The sequence below is a fragment of the Chelmon rostratus genome, chromosome 23 (genome assembly GCF_017976325.1).
Source record: "Chelmon rostratus isolate fCheRos1 chromosome 23, fCheRos1.pri, whole genome shotgun sequence".
Lineage (NCBI taxonomy): Eukaryota > Metazoa > Chordata > Actinopteri > Chaetodontiformes > Chaetodontidae > Chelmon > Chelmon rostratus.
In genome coordinates this window covers 18,834,968-18,855,846 of record NC_055680.1, presented here as the reverse complement: position 1 = coordinate 18,855,846, position 20,879 = coordinate 18,834,968, and the positions used below count along the sequence as shown (strand labels likewise).

The 20,879-nt window shown below is 42.1% G+C and overlaps 2 protein-coding genes across 6 annotated transcripts in view; one reads left to right on the top strand and one right to left on the bottom strand.

Annotated features, from left to right (window-relative positions):
* Positions 1 to 1,020: 1,020 nt before the first annotated feature.
* On the bottom strand, positions 1,021 to 10,634 carry LOC121626343 (phosphatidylcholine:ceramide cholinephosphotransferase 2-like). Of its 3 annotated transcripts, none has more exons than XM_041964803.1 (7): positions 10,556 to 10,634; positions 5,889 to 6,795; positions 5,021 to 5,138; positions 4,860 to 4,917; positions 3,760 to 3,855; positions 3,446 to 3,612; positions 1,021 to 3,248 (listed from the first exon to the last, which is right to left on the bottom strand). In XM_041964803.1, exons 2-7 carry the CDS (start codon positions 6,416 to 6,418, stop codon positions 3,075 to 3,077), a joined length of 1,143 nt encoding a protein of 380 aa, XP_041820737.1. In that variant the 5' UTR covers positions 6,419 to 6,795; positions 10,556 to 10,634; the 3' UTR covers positions 1,021 to 3,074. The 3 variants fall into 3 exon arrangements, with proteins under 3 accessions (XP_041820737.1, XP_041820736.1, XP_041820738.1); XM_041964802.1 differs by lacking the exon at positions 10,556 to 10,634 and adding an exon at positions 10,193 to 10,283; XM_041964804.1 differs by lacking the exon at positions 10,556 to 10,634 and adding an exon at positions 10,012 to 10,114.
* A 2,482-nt stretch (positions 10,635 to 13,116) lies between these two features.
* The window catches only part of LOC121626344 (aminoacyl tRNA synthase complex-interacting multifunctional protein 1-like), a 13,672-nt gene continuing 5,909 nt past the window's right edge, over positions 13,117 to 20,879 (top strand). For 2 of the 3 annotated variants that reach the window (XM_041964807.1, XM_041964806.1), the window contains exons 1-3: positions 13,959 to 14,037; positions 16,449 to 16,543; positions 16,855 to 16,968. In XM_041964807.1, coding sequence (XP_041820741.1) covers positions 13,961 to 14,037; positions 16,449 to 16,543; positions 16,855 to 16,968 — 286 coding nt within the window. In that variant the 5' untranslated portion in view covers positions 13,959 to 13,960. Of the gene's footprint in view, positions 13,168 to 13,958; positions 14,038 to 16,448; positions 16,544 to 16,854; positions 16,969 to 20,879 lie in introns of those variants that run through there. The other variant, XM_041964808.1, reaches the window with a different exon arrangement.

Below are 20,879 nucleotides of genomic sequence, written 5' to 3'. Positions count from 1 at the left end.
GTCACTGCTAATGAAACCTTATTTACTACTTTTTAAATATACTCATGATGGGAATGAATCAATCCGTTTTGCAGTCAATATTTACTTTTGATTTACTTTAAGACAGTGTGTCTGAATCTGGAGATATTGTGGAAAACATGTTTGTTGCTCAGTAAAAAATACAGATTTCTGTCTGATGCTGTGCTGGTGTGTGCATGTTGATTGGTTGAAGCCTCACTCCCCACACTCACAATCCCATGATGGTTACGAATAAAGTGGCGTCCATTCTTATGGTCATCAGTCGTCCTGATGGTGCGTTCAAGTGCTGGCAAGCAGGTCCACCATCTGAGCCTTGGGAGTAGCTACTCTTCATCATGTTGAGATTGACTGATGGAAAATCAAACAATTAAGAAAGACTGAACATGACCACTATTAAGATAAGACTTTATCAATTCTCTACTGGGGAAATTCAGGAATGTGAAAAATTATCAATAAATTACATTCTTGGTAACATCCGAGAAGGAAATTTGTTTTTCCGAATTTTAGCTAGACCATATGAATGGATCATTCTGACATGTCACATCAGTTACTCGCTATTAAAGAAAACGTCTGTGATTTGGAACAGTTAAATTGGAATTATGGGAAATTTGAAAGAGCTGAAACAACCAGAAACATGATCACCTCATGTTTGCAAAAGTCTGTTGTTCAAGACAAGGAATCCCAGATTTAATAGAATTCATCATCACTGCAGTGTATGTTTAACAGGACCAACTCTGTAATCACACAACTAAGCCATAATATGGAAATCATTCCTATCCCCATCATCCATCCCATGTCAATACAATATAAGTCTACAGCCATGCTAGCAGCTCTGCCAGGTTTAATGCTAATGTTAGTATGTTCACTATTAGTTTAGCGTATCAGCATGCTAACATTTGCAGCAAACACGAAGTACAGCTGAAGCTGATGGGAACGTTGTCATTTGGTCTTAAAGCAGAGACTTAAAATGTTGACCTGATGATGGCGCTAGACAAAAAGTCGAAGGGTCATGAAAAATGATTTTATTATGAAATCAAACATCTGATAGTCACATTTTGTTCACGTCGAACTTCAACCAAATATAATGAACTCTGAGAACGTGGAACATCGGGGAACATGTTCATATAACTAAGGAGCAACAACCTTCATTAATCCGACTTTAAATCAGCAGCAGTTTCAGGGAGTTTTAGTTTACAGGCAGCTACTGTCACACATTCATTTTACAATAACGAATGGCAGAGACTTAAGAGAACAACAGCAAAAAAAAAAAAACAAAACCCAAAACAACAGATACAGACCACTGCGGGCTCAGAGTCTCGATACTTTACATTTTGACTTATAACTTAAACATCAATAATCAAGCACAGAGGGCAGCAATTCTTATCAAACATACTTATGAAGTCTCAAACTGATAAGGACACAAGTTAGCACTTGGAATGTTAAGTCGCTAGCAGTTTAGCTACTAGCTGCTAGCTGGCTTGCTTACAAACAGCACAGTCAGAATTAGTCATCTAAATGTTTGCATTTTTACTCTCAGTTTTCTTTGTTGGCAGGTGAAACTTTTACCCTCCCTGGATGCTAAACAACAAAACTGTCCTTACAAGAAGAGAACTGTAACACTGGCTTCAATGTGGATAACTGAACCCAAGTCAGTGCCATAAACAATCACTCTCATATGAAGACCAAACTGAAGGTAACACTGAGAATGCTAAGTTGCTAGCAACGTATCTTTGGTCCTAAGTCTCAAAAATAAAAAAAATGATTTCAATAAAAACACTGGAGGTGGTTCATTTGCCTTTCATGTCTGCTAAATGTATTTTTGGCTTTGTTGGCGGTAAGCCTAATGAGCGTTTAGGCTAATGAGCTAGCTGACTGCACCAAATTCATTAGCAGAAAATTTCACTCCACTTCTTGGTGAAAGAAACATCTGTTTGGCACTTGTTTTAGCTGTTTTGAAGACGTACCAGAGGCAACGTGTTCCGAGCCCAATCAAAGCCACCGATGGTTTGTGTTTAGCACCAGCCACCTAGCTAAAGCAACATCCATGTTTTACCAAAAGAAGAGAGCTGATTGCTCCTTTTCTGCCATTCTTCTCTCCCTTGTCCTTCAAACATATTCTCGTGTCTCACAATGTCCTCCTGCTAGCCTGCTAACATGCTGACAAGTCCTTTGGTGTTGTGTTTTGGGCTAGGTATCAAAGTTTCTTGGTATCGTAAAGGTGGTCTCCTGTCTCAAAACTTCTTCATGCTAGCATGTTTCAGGTATATCAATTACTCTGCTGCTGCAACAACAATAACGGGAAACTGGCGGCATTACGTGACCATGTTTAGTTTTGATTGTGGAAAATCCAAAGTTCTCCTTGAAGACACTCTGGTGTTGGTCCATGGATAAAAATCCTCCAGATTCACATGAAGCACACAGAAAGCATGTGAACAGTAACACTGGTATCACAGCTGCTTGCCTACACATATGCTCTGTAAAAAGCAAGTGTATCACAAGCTTTAGCTAGCAGTTAGCAGCCTTCACGTTGACATCTGAGGTCCATTTTCAGAAGCTGGTTTGAACCTGAACTCCATCGTGACAGAATCCCAAACGTAGTAGCCAGACCAGAGGCTGGATTCATGGCACGTGAGGAAACTTTTATGGCATCTGAAAGCTATTAAACCTACAATTAGATGCAGACAGCGATGTTTGTCATGTCAGAAAACATGCATGGATCAAAAAAACAATGGTGTACCAAAGACACAAAGATGTGAAGCTAATTTTCTAACGACTTGTGGATTTAATTCGACTCTCAGGTGAGTTAAAACCACTTGTTTTCTTGACAGTGTTGAACGTCGACTCGTCACTTCAGATTCAGGAGGAACAGCATTAGTGCTGTTTTGTGGCTTAAACTAGCTGATAAATAAATACCAGGTGATCATAGTAATGTAACGTCTTGCTCCTCCTCTCAGCGTTTCTTCCTCAGTATGCAGGGGAGAGCCGGAAATGATAATGATGCTAAAGTTCGTTAATCCAGGATAAGGATGCTTGGGCCAGTTGTCCGGTCCCTGTCCTCACTCGTCCCTCCCCCCCTCCACCATCCTGTACCGCTGCCTGCAGGAGGAGGGCAGGGCCACCGGCCACGAGAACACGATGGGAACCGTCGTCTGGACGTTCCTCTCCAGGAAATTGAAGACTGGGTTCCACCACGTCCTCGACAGGTAATTATTTGGAGCTTCACGCAGTGACTGAGCAGAAATAGACAAAAGATGGAACACAAATGAATGAAGGATTTGGTTTTCGTACTGAATTTAAAAACTGTTATTAGCTTAAAGGCACTCCATGGCCTTGCACCAGACTAGAGCCTCCAGTTCTCCAGTACAAGTACATTCAGTACTGTCCTGTGTGTGTGTGTGTGTGTGTGTGTGTTTGTGTGTGTTCCTACATGCGTGTTGGCCATGGTGTGGTACCACCAGAAGGTCCTGGTGGTGGCGAAGTACCCGACCACCACGTCAATGCTGTAGTGCTCGTGAGCAATCAGGATGCAGATGACCCCCGAGGCGCTGAGCAGCCAGCAGAGCCACTGGTACCACCACATCCAGCGAGCAGAGTCTGAACACAGACGAGACATCACACACACATCCAACATGATCAACGACCTCATAGATCAGTACAAACCGATCACACTTAACCACACGATAAGCAGGACACAGTGAGTTCAGACTGAAATGAATGGTGCAAAGCAGTGTGTGTACTCACACTCCTTGATGAAGAGGTAGGACAGCGTCAACATGACAGTGTGGCCGCTGTACAGGAAGTCACCACACATCAGGTGAGAGCCGGTCAGAGACAAACCTGAACAACGAGCAGAGCGGCCGAGTTCAACCTGGATAATAACTGCACATATACTGCCCTCTGCAGGCAAACTGCAGCAACTACAGAAGCTGAGCAGTTTAGAAAAAGGTTTCAAGTTTTGGGCAAACTGTAAAACAGCCCGAGAGGTCGTAATGACTTTATTTTATCCCTACGACAAAAAAAAAATCAGCCATAGAACTGACAAAATACTAAAGTGAATACTCAGAAACTGCACCATCACCACAAACATGTGTTCTCTCAGTTTTCTGATCATTTCAACCAGACTGTTTAAGAATGCTACCTTTAATTTATTGCTGTCAAGATGTGTTAAATTTGATGAATAATAGAAAAAAAACGACACATCAAAAGACACAACGCAGACTAATCGTATGTACGTGACTGAACATGCGACACGTTGCTGGCGCTGTGTAAAATTCAAAAACCTCCAGGAGCACCGATCTGTGCCTGAAACATCACCTCGACGTGCGAGCTCTAGGCAGGTGCTCAGACTGAATCTACCTGCGACAGATTCACCAGCTCAGTCACCGTTAAAGTTTGTTTACTGATTCACTCTTCCACCAAAATCCATTTGGACGGACGCATTTTGAATCGCTTCTCATTGCAAATATACGTGGTGATTTATAGCGAGCGCAACCTCCAATTCACTGAGGTCAAAAATGGGATGGCAGCGCTGCTAAGCTAGCAACTGTAATGCTAAGATATGTACCTTTAGCAGGATTTTTTCCTCTCTTCTCCACCATGAACTGATGTAGCTGCTACGTTCACTGATGTGGAAGTCTTTACTGAAACTTGATGTAAAAAACTGAACTTTCACCTGTTTTATTGAGTTGTGTGTTTGTAGAAGGTGGCAGAGGCTTTAGTAGTGACATATATATCATGAATACAACTGTGACAGTCGACAGCATGTGTAAAAGTTTGCTGTGCTTTTTCAGAGAGCAGGGTTTTAATGTGTATATTAAAACAGGTCAAAGCTTGGGTATTACCTCCTCCTGAGATCAGCCTCAAAATCCTCCATATTTTGCCCGTCGAGTCGTTGTACAGCTGCACGGAGACGACCAAACAAGAGAAGACTTACTGACGATGAGGAGTGCGTGGGGAACAGCTGGATTTGCAGTGAACTGCAGTATACGGCGAGCACACGTACCTTCGGAGCGCAGACCATGTGTTTTCCGGGCACGGGCAGGGTGGTGATGTACATGGTGACGCAGCGATACATGTAGAGAGTCCCGATCAAGAAGAAACAGCGGCGAGCCACGATGGCTCTAAAGAGAAAGAGGTTCACTTCAGTCAAACGTGACAGAGGAAGAGTTTTTAATCCAGCTCTGTGCTCATTAGCTGGACTTTTACCTTCAGCGCTAACAGAAGGCTTGAAGTAACATCCAATGATGGAGCAGCCCTGCAGCAGAGCCGACCGTGCCGATCACAAATTAACGACTCCGGCTGCAAGTATTAGTCGATTGATGGTCTTTGACTCAACTTCTCAAGCTGAAACAATCAATCAATTCATTGATGGACAGAAAAAAGTCGTGTATTTGGTGAGAACTGGCCCAGGTAACATTCACGGCTTCCAGATTCTCCCGTACAGAGCTACGTACTTACTAAGCTACTTTAGTGCTAAATTGATTAGCCAGCCAGTTCATGCCTTGGTTAATCCTATAATGATGTAAAATGACTGAATTTGGTAAAAATTTGTTGATTAATCACCCGACAGAAAACAAATCTCCACTGATTGATCGTTGGTCATTTATCATCATTCTCTTCCAACACATGTCAGAATTTGCTGCTTTTCTCTGTTTATATGATACTGAAACAAACATTCTGTGGTTTTGGATCTGGCCAAGTAATTAATTAATTAATTAAACAATTAACCAATAAATAGAAAAAAAGAAGAACCTCCATTGTGAAAGTGGCCCCACAGAGGTTTTTATGTGAGGGTTTATCAGACCTGCTTCCTAAACTGACCCCAGCTCTCTACAGTGTCCTGTGAGTACTTCTACTAACACCGCTCGTACTTGTGTTTGAGGAAGAGCCACTGGATGAGCCAGAGTCCGACCAGGATCAGCCCGTTGACCTCGGTGACGGTGAAGGCCCAGGGCACTCGGTCCACGTAGTCGAAGAACTTGTCCGGCAGAGGCGGGCTCACCGACTTGTCCGGCACCCTCTCGTGGACGACGGTGATGACGACTGTGGTGAAGATGAGGTTGAACAGGGCGTAGAGGAAGGCCACGCCGGTCTTCCACCACTCCTTAGGGAGGCGGTTTGCGCGTTCCTCCGGCACGGTGATCTTTACGTAGTCGCAGTGTTTTCTCAGTCCGCTGCTCAGAGAGTGGATCAACTGGTTCTGTCTCAACAGGCTGCTCAGTTTGCTGCCCTCTTGCTGGCTTTTGCCGTCGTGTGCGTCAGCTGGGGGCGCCGGCGAGGCGGTGAGGCTGGTCGGGTTACCATTGGCAACCCTCGGATTAGGGGGATTCATCGTAATCACGTTAACTTCCACATGGGATTGGACATCATCAGTGTAATGAATCAGTTCTGACTCTGCCATTGATCGGCCTTTTGCTTTTTTCCCTACAATGATCCTTTGAGAAATAAGGGAGAGCTTCCCTGCTTCGCCAACCAATCACAGCCTTTGTAAAGTGTCAGCTGACCAGTAAAACTCAGCTTAATTAGATGACAAAAGCTTCAGCTGTCTCTGGAGGTTTTCAGCCCATTTACATTTCACACATATTCTTTTATCAACTGCTGCTCTGGTTCAGATGTGATCAATAATCCAGCAACAGCAATCTATAGCAGGTATCAGTTCTCTAAGTCCTGGATCATCGAAGGGTCTGAATCAGATGACAGATCGATAATTTGATCAATATCAGGAGTTTAACTGGTGGGGTCACACAGGAGGCAGGCGATTGGCCGATCAGGTCAAACCTGAAAAACACAACAAACAGATTTTTAGCTTCCAGCAAAGAAACATCAAAACCTTTCACCTGTTTCGATCACCTGTTTTTAACTGACTAACTTTTAAAACAACTTTCTCAGCAGCTGTTTTGCTCCACCAGGCTGGAGCTGATTTCATAAAGCCTCGCTGTGCGTACGAGCATGTCGACTTTTACTAAAAACACACGTAAACCGCAGGTGGAGTTCAGCTGTAGTACTTTTATTCTACACACATTCATTTCAAAATAAAGTCACCAGTCTCCGTCAGTTGTGAACAGCCGCTGTGTTCAAATCCCATCCTGAATGCTGACTGGGTTCAATCTGTGTCGCTCTCCAGAACCAATCACTGCAGAGATACTGAGTCACGTGATGTCATCCGGCCCTGATCGCAGGACACGAACAAATGCTTGAAATTTTAAAGCTAAAACAATGCATGAAGCTGCAGAAAGTTAATCTGCAACTATTTTCAGAATCTGTTGATCATTTCAGTCATTTTTCAAGCAAGAACGTCAAAGTTTTGCTGGTTCCAGCTTTTCAAATGTGAGGACGTCAAGGCTCTCACAAGATAAAATACGCATTTAACATACTGTGACTAATGCATTAATCAATAATGAAAATGTTAATTGGTTCCAGCCTTTCGTTAAAAGTCAGGCAAAGTAATAATTTCAGGACTGAAGGTTTTAAACAAAGATTTAAATCGATTCTCGTTCTGATGCAAACTGCATTTACATTTCAGGACGTTTTGCTGCGCTGTGGAGAAGTCACTTTTCATTCATTAAACTCTTCATACAGCTCGTGTGTCGTCAGCTGATCAAATTTCATCCAACCTCAGAAATAACTCAGGAATCTGGTTCTGTGATGTGCTGGATTCTCAGCAGCAGCGGTCTTACTCCTATAGTAGTTATCCAACATTAAATCTAAGAAATTCGTAATGCAGTTCTGAGCTGCACACCTGCTGTGACCCAAACACCGAGCTCCGCTGTGTCCTAAGCAGGAATTTGGAATGTGTGCAGGTAATCGTGTTCAGGTGGGTTAGTCACCTGCTTCACACACACAGGCTGCTGTAGGATGAATCTTGACTGACTCTTAGTAACCTGAGAGAGGCACTCCCTGTAAAACAGACACACCCATCAACACACACTCACACACACTTCCTGTTAAAGCAAAACAAGTCAGGTGGCATCCACGTCCTTATCGTCAAACAGGAGGAAGACAACCTGAATCTTCCTCCACCGTCGGCTGAGAACGTGACGAGTGAAAGAACAAATAAAACTACACATACATGCAAACGAAACCAATCAGAAACATTCAAAGAGCTGCAGCCTGTTCATCTAAAATGACACTTCAAGCCAAAAAGCCGTCTAAAGCCACACTGTAACTTCAAATACTATCAAACAACAACTTCAAATACTATCAAACAACAACTTCAAATACTATCAGACAACTTCAAATACTATCAGACAACTTCAAATACTATCAAACAACAACTTCAAATACTATCAAACAACAACTTTAAATACTATAAACAACTTCAAATACTATCAGACAACTTCAAATACTATCAAACAACAACTTCAAATACTATCAAACAACAACTTTAAATACTATAAACAACTTCAAATACTATCAGACAACTTCAAATACTATCAAACAACAACTTCAAATACTATCAAACAACTTTAAATACTACCAAACAACAACCTTAAATACTATCAAACAACAACTTTAAATACTATATACATGTTCAAAATGAGTTATTCAAGAAGGTTTTGATTTGGAACGATCATTAGTTACCTTATTCCTCACACACACACACACACACACACACACACACACACACACACACACAGCACCAAATGTGGATTCCTCCGCCGCTGAAAGTAGTCCCAACGGATGCTCTCTCTCCTCCTGCTTGTCTGACTAAAACCACAGCGAGCAGCTGTTTGAGGAAACTGCTGAAGCTTTTTAAACCTGACACTAAATTTTCAAAGATTCTCGACTGCAGAAGGAACCAATGGGCTCGGAGCTGGGAGGCACAGACAGGAAGTCGGACAGTACTAAGAGACGGACCGACATGTTGTTGTTTTGGCTCCTCAGCTGGGATTTGTGGACATTATGAGATGAAGAACAGCAGCAGACAGCAGTAACTTGTATTTCCCAGACCTGAGAGATTATTGATTAGGACTCTTACTGGAGGACCGAAACGGAATGTAAAACCCTGCAGACAGAAGCAGGCCGGATGGGTGTAAATCCTGCAGATTGAGTTAAACTGGGAGTTATGTGTCTCTCTCCTGCTAAATACCTCCTCCGCCTGCTGCCTCTGCAACCACGTTTCACACTAACGTGAATGAGTGCTAATGTTGGGCTGTTCAACGTCCCTGCAGTGAAACACACTTTCTGTTCGTCACGCAAACAACCTGAAGCTCATCGGACGGGACGCTGTGTGTGAACGAGACGTTGTCATATGTCACATCGTGTTTACAGCCACACAGAACAACACACACATTAACTGTAATCAAGTTACGACCACGTGAAGTCGGTTTCCTCCTCGTTATCTCATTATCGTCTGATTCACCAACACAAGACAGACAGGAAGGAGGGGACAACAGCGCCACTGACTGACCCGCTGACCGCAGCTATCCACTACTATTCCTTATCAATACATTCACTGATCGACTGTTTTGGTTAAATTTCACACAATAGCTAAAAATGCTTTCCCAAAGCTCATGTTGATGCTGAAGATTCGTGGTTTAGTCCAACCAACAGCTCAAAAAAACAAAGATATTCAATGCATGACGATGTAAAACAGAGAAAATGATCGATTAGCAGAGTGGTTCAGCAGTTTTCTCTTAATTGATTAATCACCAAAAGATACCACAGAACATGTATTTAAACATTATATTGATAAAAAAAAAAAACAGGAAAGTACTCCACAAGAAGCTGGGAGTTACCTCGAGAAGTTTCCCAAATGAATGATTTTCATTGATCATAGGAAACTGATTAATCAGTTAACACTGGCTAATCGTTTCAGCTCTAAATAAAAGCACCAAAAGATATTTTAAATCACAGAAAAGTGCTCAAGAAGCTCGACTGACTTTAAATTACATTTTATATTATTAATCAATGAACCAATCAATCGACAAGCTGACTCAATAATCGATTGAAAGCAACACAGAGCCACAGCAGTCGGTGAGAAGTTGAGCTCACAGCGAACAGGAGCGGCCGGGACTCGTCCTCCATGCTGCCACAGGGCGGCCCACACTGGAACCGGAGCTCAGGAGCACACCTGTCGGACGGTGTGCGCCTCCTTTCTGCGTCTTTCTCCGCGTCAAAACAGGTGAAAAACAGCGCGGCGAGAGTTTCTGACGACCCGAACAAGAAAACTCACCGTGCAAGCTGCATTTTTCACGTATCCCACTCGAAACTCTCCGTTCCCCCTCCTCCTCTTCTTCCTTCTCCTCCTCCTCCACCACCGTCAAGTCCTTGGAATCTCCGTGTGAGCGCGGGCGCGTGCACGGAACGAGCCCAACGGCTGTCCTCGCGCCTCCCGGCTATGAGTCGCCAAATGGGTCAAAATTCGCCTGGTTTTATCGCGTTCATATATGTATCCGCAGCTTCCGGCTCACCTGCCTGCCAACCCGAACACCTGGCGGCTCGTTCACAGCGCAAAGCACGCGCGCTTTACTCAAACTGCACAGTTGCAGCACCACAGTGCCTGAAGTTTAAGATAAAGTGACAGAAATGTACTTACAGTCACCAGCGTCCTGTCTCGGCTATTTCTTGTACAGCTGTGAAACCAGTCTTTTCCCCTCCCCCCGCCTGAACACCTGGCGTTTCACCCGGGGGCGGAGCTTTGCGTCCTGCGTCAGAGTTGTTACCTGACGTGTGTTTGAGTCGTCTCATCACTTTCAGGTTAAACAGGCAAGACTGTCGCTCAAAGAGCTGTTTACTGACCTAAACCGTGTCTTTTGTGACTTTTACCTGCCTGCCTGTACCTGTACGTGCTCAAACCTCGGGTCGAGCCCCTCTAAAGAGTCACCAGATAAATTCAGGGGGCCGTCAGGTGATCAATGGAAGAGGAAAAAACAAACACGTTTTCAGTTTCTGGACTTTTCTCTGATGTTTTTTGGGGAATTATTTCAAACCTTCGAACAGTTATTGAAATAAAAGCATGTGAGACATTTAAAGGGAAAAGTCGTCAGCTAACAGACACTGTCATAAAAGGTAAATCTTTAATCATGTGTTCGAGGTTACATTCAACAACCACACTCAAATTAAATTTGGGCAGATTTTAGATGCTTTTCCTAAATCTGACAGTTTAAGCTAAAAAAAAAAAAAGCAATTAAAACAAGGATGCCCGGCCTACACGTATGTTATCCTGGCATTGCTGAGAAGGCTTTAAAACATTACTCAGGTCAAATGTGCAGAAGCTATAATTTAACACAGCAGGTAAAATGTGAGGTAAAGATATTAGGAACATCATGCAAATCAAACATTTCATAGATGCAGGCTGCATTGGAGGAATATTTCTAAAATATTGTCTCTAAATGCTTTTAGGGTTCATCATTTATTTACTGAGGTCAATATGACAAAAACAGCAAAAAAAAACATACTTACCACAAGGACTCAGATGGATCACGCTCACTCCAAAGCTGTTCGATGAGTACTATTATGTTAAACAGCATCCTGATGCAGATCTGAACACCGACTCTGTTGTTTCTAGCATGTTTAGAGACACATCACAGACATGACAACAAGGCAGCGACCCACTGATAACCAACCACAACAAGGAAGTTAAAGGTTTGGTGTGTGGCAGTGGTTGTAGTACTGGTTTCTTCCAGAAGAGGGGGCTGAATGTGCACTGAAAAACCCCAAAGACCTCAAACCCATCACACGGCTGTACTGACTCAGTCCACATCCTCTCTGTAGACCACACGGGTGCACAGTCTCTGCACACTGACGCCTCAGATGACACAAAACATGAACAGACACGATTCAGTGCACAATAATTAACATTAGTGCTGCTGCTGCTGACATATGTTGACATGCAACGAAGAGTAAGTTCAGCAATATGTTCAGTATAAACAGCACTTGTGAGTTGAAATATATAAAAAACGATCTGCATGTTTTAAATCGAGCATGTAAACATGTAGAGACAGACAGGCCCGTGTGTGTGTGTGTGTCTATATTTATCTTATATATAAGCTATTTCATATACAGGTATGTAACAGGTATGTCGTAAAGCAATAGTTCAGGGGTCAGTGATGGGGGCAACATACCTGTAACAGCTACAGTGGAGCTGCAGCCGTGTGCGTTGTTTTAATGCTAGACAAAAGACTTTGATCTGCAACACTGATTCAAATAAACCAGAATGTGAAAACCTGTTAATCCTTTTTAACATAAACTGACCTGAAAACAGCACAAAGTCAATATATTTACTGTCTGAGCTCATCAGCTTCATTGATTTCTGTAAATATCTGCTGATTCTGAATCTGATGCAGCAACACGTTTCAAACACGTTGTGACAGGAGCAGCTAAAGACTGGGAAAGATGTGGAACGCTCCAGAAACACCTGTTTGGATCATTCCACAGGTAAACAGGTTGATTGGTAACAGGTGATAGCATCATGACTGAAAGGCTCAGTGGTTCACAGCGAGGATGGAGCGAGGGTCAACACTTTGGCAGCACGTGATTGGATAAAGAGATTAATACCTGGGCTCAGGAACACTTCAGGAAACTCAGTTTGACTGGAATTGACTGATTCTGGTTTTCTTTAGGTTTCACAGAGTCCAGACTGTTTTCGTACGTATTCTCCAATATACGTGAATTTAACGCAAACAAAGGGTTGTGCAGGAGAGGAAACGCTCACATACAGACCTCTCCTGAAAACACAGACAAAATGACATTCAATAAAAAACGTGAGGAAAAAAAGGTGAGTATACAGTGTCAACAGCGCCACATATATACAGTACAGGCAGACACACAGAATACATAATGTTCCTGCGGATCTCAAACTGTTTGAAGTGCCTGAAAGTGAAAAGTATACGTTCACAGTACAAAGAACAATAAAATAACCCAAAGAATAACAGACTAAAGGAGACACATTGTATTCCGTTACATCTCGTTTAGTTTTAACCAAACCATCGACCCTCTGCTGGGTATTAAGTCTTCAATCGTAGAGTCTCGTCTGGGGTTTTAAGGGGGAGGTGTTTGAACTTTGACCTCCAGCCAGCTGGAGATGGAAACAGACAGCTGACAGAGTGTTAGTCTCCGCTGAAGACCGACTCCGAGCTTTCTGTCTCTGACCGGCCGACCGTCAACACCGTCCAGCATGGACAACGCCGACAACCTGTTTCATCCCAGGTACAAGGCTGTGTGTGTGTGTGTGTGTGTGTGTGTGTGTGTGTGTGTGTGTGTGTGTGTGTGCAGTATATGCTGTGTGATGTAAGTTTAAATGCAGATCATGTGAAGGTTTAACGTCCTCGCAGAGGTCGCTCAAAGCTAAGATCACGGCTGAAGTCATCAAATCGGATTATTCCGATGATTTAAAAAACAGAAGCTCCCGCAGCTGGAGACATGGGCTGTCTACGTTCGAATTATTTGTTTATTTCGTTGTTTTCTACTAGATTGTTGGAGATTGTCACTTTATTTGGTGAAATGGCTTTAATTCCAGGGTGTTGTTGTTGTCTCTTTTACTGTTTCCAGGAGCTCTTTTGATCGTGCTCTTTCATGTTTTCTGCTTCGTCCTTCTTTGGTTCATTTTCCTCTCTGTCATTTCATTTGGTTTGGTTTGTGTCTGTGTGTTGTCTTGAAGTACATCTACTCAAGTTCTGTATTTAAGTATAAATTCGAGGTACTTATGAGGTATTTTACTTCTACTCCTTTTCATGATACTGCATTTTCACTTTGGTAGGATTTTGAATTTAGGACCTTCACGTGTAACACAGTAATTTTATTTTGACAAGACTATTTTACAGAAGTAAAGCTAAAGTAAAAGTACTCCTTCCATCGCTGCTGCCTGGTTAGTCTTCAGCAGCTCGGGTTATTTATAGCAGAGGCCTGGCTGCAGCTGTTGTGTCTCTCTCTGCATGTCAGTGGTTCGGCAGCTGCTGCTGCACGTGTGTCAGTGCGTTTGTGGTAATCACATTGTGAGGACATGAACCGGTCCGCGCGCTCACGTTGTGGGGGCCCAGCTACCGCTTGGGGACAGAAGGACGGTCCAGACAAGGCCAGGTGTTCTGATTTAGGGTTCAGACTTTTGGTTTTGGATTAAGGTTTATGCTACACTGTTTGCATACGAGGACAAGTTCATGTTAGCCGCGCTGTATGGTCGTAAGTTTCAGGCCTCAGATGATAAAGCTTAGATCACACGGACCCTCATCATTACGAGAACAGTATACGAGTCGAGGAAAGTATAACTTGAGCAGGAAGTGACACAGTGAAATACATTTGGAAAATATTCGGTGCTACAAGTTGTTGATATTGTTGCTACTCACCAAGTTAGTTGGTGAAGCACTATAGCTGCTATGCTAACCGCTAATGAGCTGCTAGAGCTAGTCAATCACAAAATCTCTCCATCTACCTTCTTTCTGTCCGTCTCTGCACTGGGCCGTTCATCATGGCCACATTTTGTCCTCAGGACTGTACTTTGTTTTGATCGATAAAGAGTTTTTGAATGTAGCAAACCTGCTGATGCTCGCTAACAGGACAATAAGTACAGACTCCTGATTGCTAATTGTGTGTAAACCAGGTCTGTCCTCTGACGGAGGAGCTTCAATGAAACTGACAAGAAGCTAATAAATGGCTAATGGCTTCCGCTATTTTGGACTCTACGCCTTTAACACGTTAGCGAGTTTAACAGCCTGATGGCTAAATTATGCTTTCTACGTCACGTAGCTGCAAAGGTCCAAGAAGGAATGTGTTCCCACCAGCTCTGAAAGAAAATTCAACAGAATAAAACAGAGCTGGATCATGTGACCGCAGCTATAATCTGGAACATGCTTGTTTCTCATGGTATTGCAGTTTAAGTTCAGCCCAACCGCTTCACCAAATCCATCGGCAAGATCTAACAACCAGACCATTTATGAACAGTTCAGTGTTTTCAAGGTGTTTTCCCTTGTGAAGATAAGTGTGCTACTGTCAGTCGAGTGCGTTTGTGTATGTAAATGTTAAGCAGCTGACGGCTGCGCCAGTAGCTTTCTGTTCATCATGATGCAAATAGACTGGTTTCAGGAAGCCTGTGTGTGTGTGTGTGTGTGTGTGTGTGTGCAGTGATGGTATTTGTACGTTCCTTCATCACAGATAACATCTATCAAACCTCAGTGACGGCTCTCTGTAGGCTTTCATGTCTCACTTCAGGTGATGAAACCCTAAACTGTCATCTGTGCTGAGTGAAAGAAGAACTCAGATCCTTTACCGAAACCATCACTGTGTAGGATTCAGGGGCATCGATTGGCACATATGCAATATAATACTTATAATTATGTTGGTATTTAATCACCTGAAAAAAAGAATTGTTGTTTTTCTTGTTGCCTTAGAAGGAGCAGATGGGACCAGGTCTTCTTGGTGGACCAGTCCAGCATGTTGCATCGCCATGTTTCTACAGTAGCCCAGAACAGACAAACCAAACACTGGCTGTGGAGAGGGACTTTTTCACAGCTGTAATACAAATACCTTAACACTGTACTTTAGAACTGCGCTTGAGTGGATGTACTGAGACAGACACAGCTACTGCTCACCTCATGAAACTGGACTAACAATAAAACAGAATTTTCCTTGAGTTCTCAATAAGACGAGCAGGACATTCAGATGATCGTGTGCACGTGAGACGTGTTTTATTTTCATTGTTGGTGGATTTACAGGCTCCATGGAAACACAGTGTGCCATCATCCACCGTCAGAATCCAGGAAAAATGCCTCTGTTGAGCTTTTCTGAACTAGAGAAGAACAAATGAGTGAAACAGAATGAACTCCCTTCGTGGACGTTCCTATAGGCTGACAGGTGTGTGTTCTAATCCACCTGTCGATCTGGTATCAAACAGGAAGTGCTTTGAAGCAGGTTGAGACAGCTTCATTTCTGTTTGGATACTGAAATGAAATCACAAAAAAAAAACTTCCCCTTATCAATTAATGCTGACATTTTCTACTCCGTGTGTCCTCTGACATCCTTCCTCTGAGATATCATCTATATAAACGTTTGATCACTGTGTTGATGACATCACGGCCTGTCTGATTTGCATACTGTCAGTCATGTCAATCCAGACGCTGTTTTAGCCACGCCCGCTGCAGTGTCACTGACAATAAATCAGATGATGTTAAAATCTCAAGGTCATTCCTCCCACAGCATCAACAGTAACCATGGATACGCAGATCAAAAGAGGTCAAAATATCTGTTGAGATTTACACTATAAACACTATGTAACATCAAAAGCGACTAACATTATTCCAGATGTTTCCAACAATGTTCACAGAAATTCATAATTTTATTCAAATTAACATTTTGTTTTTGTTTATTGAGGAAAACATCTGATTTAATTTTTTTTAATATCTGTATTTGGGGCTTTCTGTTAGAAAACAGACTTTTGTGTGCTTTTCTTCTGTTACCCACCACGTCACTGTCTCACCATTTATTTGTCTGTCTCTCAGTTTGGCAGCTGCTCTCATAAAGCTCGATCCAGAGGATGGCGAGCAGATCGTGGAGTATTTCAAGACTCACGCCCTGCTGACGAGAGAGAAAGCATGTAAGAGCAAATAGATGTACATGCACGACCCACTAACCATAGTGGAGAGCATTAGATTACCACAGCACACACCAGTTCAATAAATGATCAATAAACGCATCCATGTTCAGAACGATCCTGACAAAGAAAGCTCATCTGCTGAGTCTGTTTTGTTTTAGAGCCAAATAACTTCAATCCAAGTCAACGACCAGAGATAATTCAGAAACACTCAGAGCACAAAAACAGCAAAGAGCTGTTGTAAAGTTCAAGTGATTAAATGTGTGTGTGTGTGTGTGTGTGTGTGTGTGTGTGTGTGTGTGTGTGTGTTTCAGTGCTGCAAGCATCAGTCAGAGATCAGAAGAAGCTGCTGGTGGAAAACGGCAAACTGAAGAAAGACATCGAGCAACTGAGAGCTCAGCTGCAAGAAAAACAGAGGAGACGCACCGGTACACACGCACACACACACACACACACAAACATACACATACACACACACACACACAAACACACAAACATACACATACACACACACAAACACACGCACACACACAAACATACACATACACACACACACAAACACACAAACACACACACACACAAACATACACATACACACACACACACACAAACACACGCACACACAAACACACGCACACACACACACACACACACACAAACATACACATACACACACACACACACAAACACATACACACACACACAAACACACAAACATACACATACACACACACACACACACAAACACATACACACACACACAAACACACAAACATACACATACACACACACAAACACACGCACACACGCACACACACACACACACATACAGGCATATGTGGTTTAAGAGACCATTTTTGCAGATTCTTGCATGGCGGTGGTTTATGAGACCACACCTAACGCAACATGTGGTGAACTTAAAAAACACATCAAAAATTTGTATTTAATGTGTAGAACACAAATCTGACTTCAAAATCCTCATTTCTCTTTTAAAAGAATATGTGACATTTCACAGGCTTACGAGGACAGACAAATCATGGTTTATGAAACCAACTGTGTTTATGAGGCCTGTTTACATGTAACACACAAACACAGACCAGCTAATGGTATAAGAGGACTGAAATACATTACAAGGGCAACAAGAATACAATACTAAATTTAATCTCTTAAAAAACATTTAAAGACCCACTCCAATCCTCTCTTCTATTTTTATTCTCAGTGGACTTTCAATTGTTGTTATGAAGTTTTTAGCCAAAATAACAAAACCTGTACCATTTTCCAAGACTCTCCTTCTGCAGAGTGCCAGTTGCTCATTAGTAATGTATGTATATATAATCTCAACCAAAGAAAATCCCAAAAAATAAGTAAGTAGCAAAGTTAGCATATTTTACAAGCATTGTGATCCCTGCATCCGCTGCTCTCTGCTGCTGTCGCCCTCGACGCAGAGCCTTTGGCTCTGGCTGCTGAGCAGCAATCAACCAAAACTGCAAGCTTTGGTTGCTGGAGAGTCAGCCCAAAGATTACATGCAAAACTGCAAGTTTTTAGTATCGCATAAAAAAACTTATTCTTCAAGTTAAGAGAATATACATATAAATCTTTGTTAGATTAATAATCGGATCACAAATGAATGAATGAATGACAACCATTACTTTTTCAACTTGAGGAGAAACCACAGAGACAGTTGGTACGTGTGCACCTCATCATCTATTGTTTGATCTATTCTTTGCTCTGAGCAGCAGGATCATTAATATGCACTGGGTCAAACTAGGTTGCAGTCATGGCAAGGCCACACCAAACCTTGGGTTTAGACAAAGTCTTCCCTTAAGATAGCAGTAAGTGGTGAGTCTGCTCCTTTTGGGGAAAGCAGGAGGCATTCTGACAGCATTGCTATAGCATCCAAAGTCAGATATGTGTTTGACTGTGTTCCCTGAACGGGGTAAAGGTTACTGGAGTCGGAGGTTTGATATTGTGTTGGATGGAGGACAAAGGTCCTGAGTGGCATCTAAGAAAGGTTTTGTCTTCAGACCAGTTGACTAAATTCTGGATATTGTAGATGTGTTGGATCATGGCTCACACCAAGGCATTATCTGTGAGGTTTCACCAGAGGACAGACACTTCAGAACTGAAAGGAGCATCAGAACATACTGTGTACTGATCATTCATTCACTTCTCCTTCATCAAGTAAATAAACCTTCCTGGACATCCTGGACTCCTGTCTCCTCTCTCCACTGACATACGGGGCTGCGTGATTCAAATCTCTAACAGCAATTGTGCTTCTTGAATGGCTTGTTTCTTATTGTTTATGGAAGCTGATAATTCAGTAATTGCATTTTTCCTTTATGATTCGTTAAGGTTATCTGAATTAATTAAATAAAGTCAGAAAAGAAAAGGAAAAGGAACTGAGTCTTCTGCATGTCATCAGCTGTTTTCCTTTCAAGTTTGGTATGTTGAGGAAGAGGGAGAAACTTGACAACACAAGCTGTTGTAGGACACCATAGAATTCTAAAAAGACAAGACAAAAAATTGAGTGTAAATGCTGCAGTTGTTGTTGTTTGAGCCTTACTCACCCATAAAAATGTGGTAGACCTTAGAGGTGCTCCTATCAGGATTTTTTGGGCCAATAACCGAAACTGACCACTGGGTCTCTTTGAAGCCCTCAATTTTTTGTGCAGCATTACATATTGATGCAACTATTCTTAACAATTAAGAGATTTCACTTCCAATTTCGATCATTTTTTTAATGGGACAATGTGCAACATTGAACATATTAACAAAAAACATCATTCACCCAAATGCAGCCAGAGGCTGATGTACATTGGTTGTCCCCCTGCAACTTCCTAAACATTAAACAGTCCACTTAATAACATTTACAACAACAATCATGAATTGAACACTGGCTGTATTGGTTCCTCATCTTCTGTGTCAGTTTCTGAGCCTGGAACGTTTTCTGGATCACATACATCCTCCTCCTCTTCACTGACGTCACTTTCATTCTGATTAAGACACAAGGAAAGAAAAGAAAACATAAGGCATACATACCACCTGCAATAAGCACTACATGACAATGAACAAGCAACTGGACCTCATACGCTTCTCATTGTGCTTTTATAAACCACTACTCAGCGCACACACACACACACACAAACTAGGAGTGTTCCATGCAGCTTAAAAAATATTTTTAAAAAATCAATTTTGATTATTTTTATTATAATTTTTACAACAAAAGACAACAAATGTATTTACAAACCTCCTGAGGGAGCACTGTGGAGGAGGCGTCTGGTGTGTGGCCTGTATATGGAGAGACGACTGGTGTAGATGGACAGACGACTGGTGTGTCACTTGTAGATGGAGAGACGACTGGTGTAGATGGACAGATGACTGGTGTGTGGAGAACAGGTTTCTGCACTGTAGTTGGAGCTACATCCTGATGGAGAGGCAAAACGTGAGAACCTGAGGAGAATGAAAGAGGGAGACATGGCAGTTATTTCAATGTAAAACATCTGCTGCTGAAATACTGAATCTGATGATATGAGACAATGAATATCATTTCCACAAATTGAACTTCACTGATTCACTGTTGGTATGTAACAGTACAACAGGCAACACTGAGGCTTCAAAGCTGCTATTCATAAAATCTACCTACTCACACACATCAAATACTATCTGAACAAATGTAGCTAGAACTTCCACTGAGCAGACTCACAATATTTACGTTTTGCTTAATGATGAAAACCTTGTGAAATTTGATCCTATAACTGCTCATAATTGAACTACAAGTTTTGGAAACGTTGTGCTTAACACATAATGACAAGTCACTGCTGATTTTGCCATGACATCTTTGGTGTAGTAGCCTGCTAGGATTTGTTCAAAATTCATGTTCATCATCATTATCATTCATCATAATTTCAAATTTAATGTGTGTTTTGTTTTAAAATCAAAATAGAGGTATCAGCATCTTTGAGAGTCCCTAATTAACGTCTATACCACAGATATGAACGTTTGAACTCACACTTTAAACCTTTGGGAAAAGCATTTGAATAAATATCTGTTTTTGCCAGTTCTTAGTGCTTATGTGGGTGTAGGTGGTAAAAGTTCCCTTCCAGTAAAGGGTTACCTAAGTAACTACTTACCAAAGTCTTTTGTCTTTGGAGTGAAAGCAGCATGTCTGGCATACAGTACTGCAAACTGTTAAAACAACAAAATACTAAGGTTAGCGTTAATGTTGTAATGCTTCACAAATTTCAGCGCCACCAGTAATGTCAACTGTTGCTGTAAACTGTTGCTCTACTTATAATAAGGTTTTGTCTGGTATATCCTTCCTCTATTATGTTTTAGGAT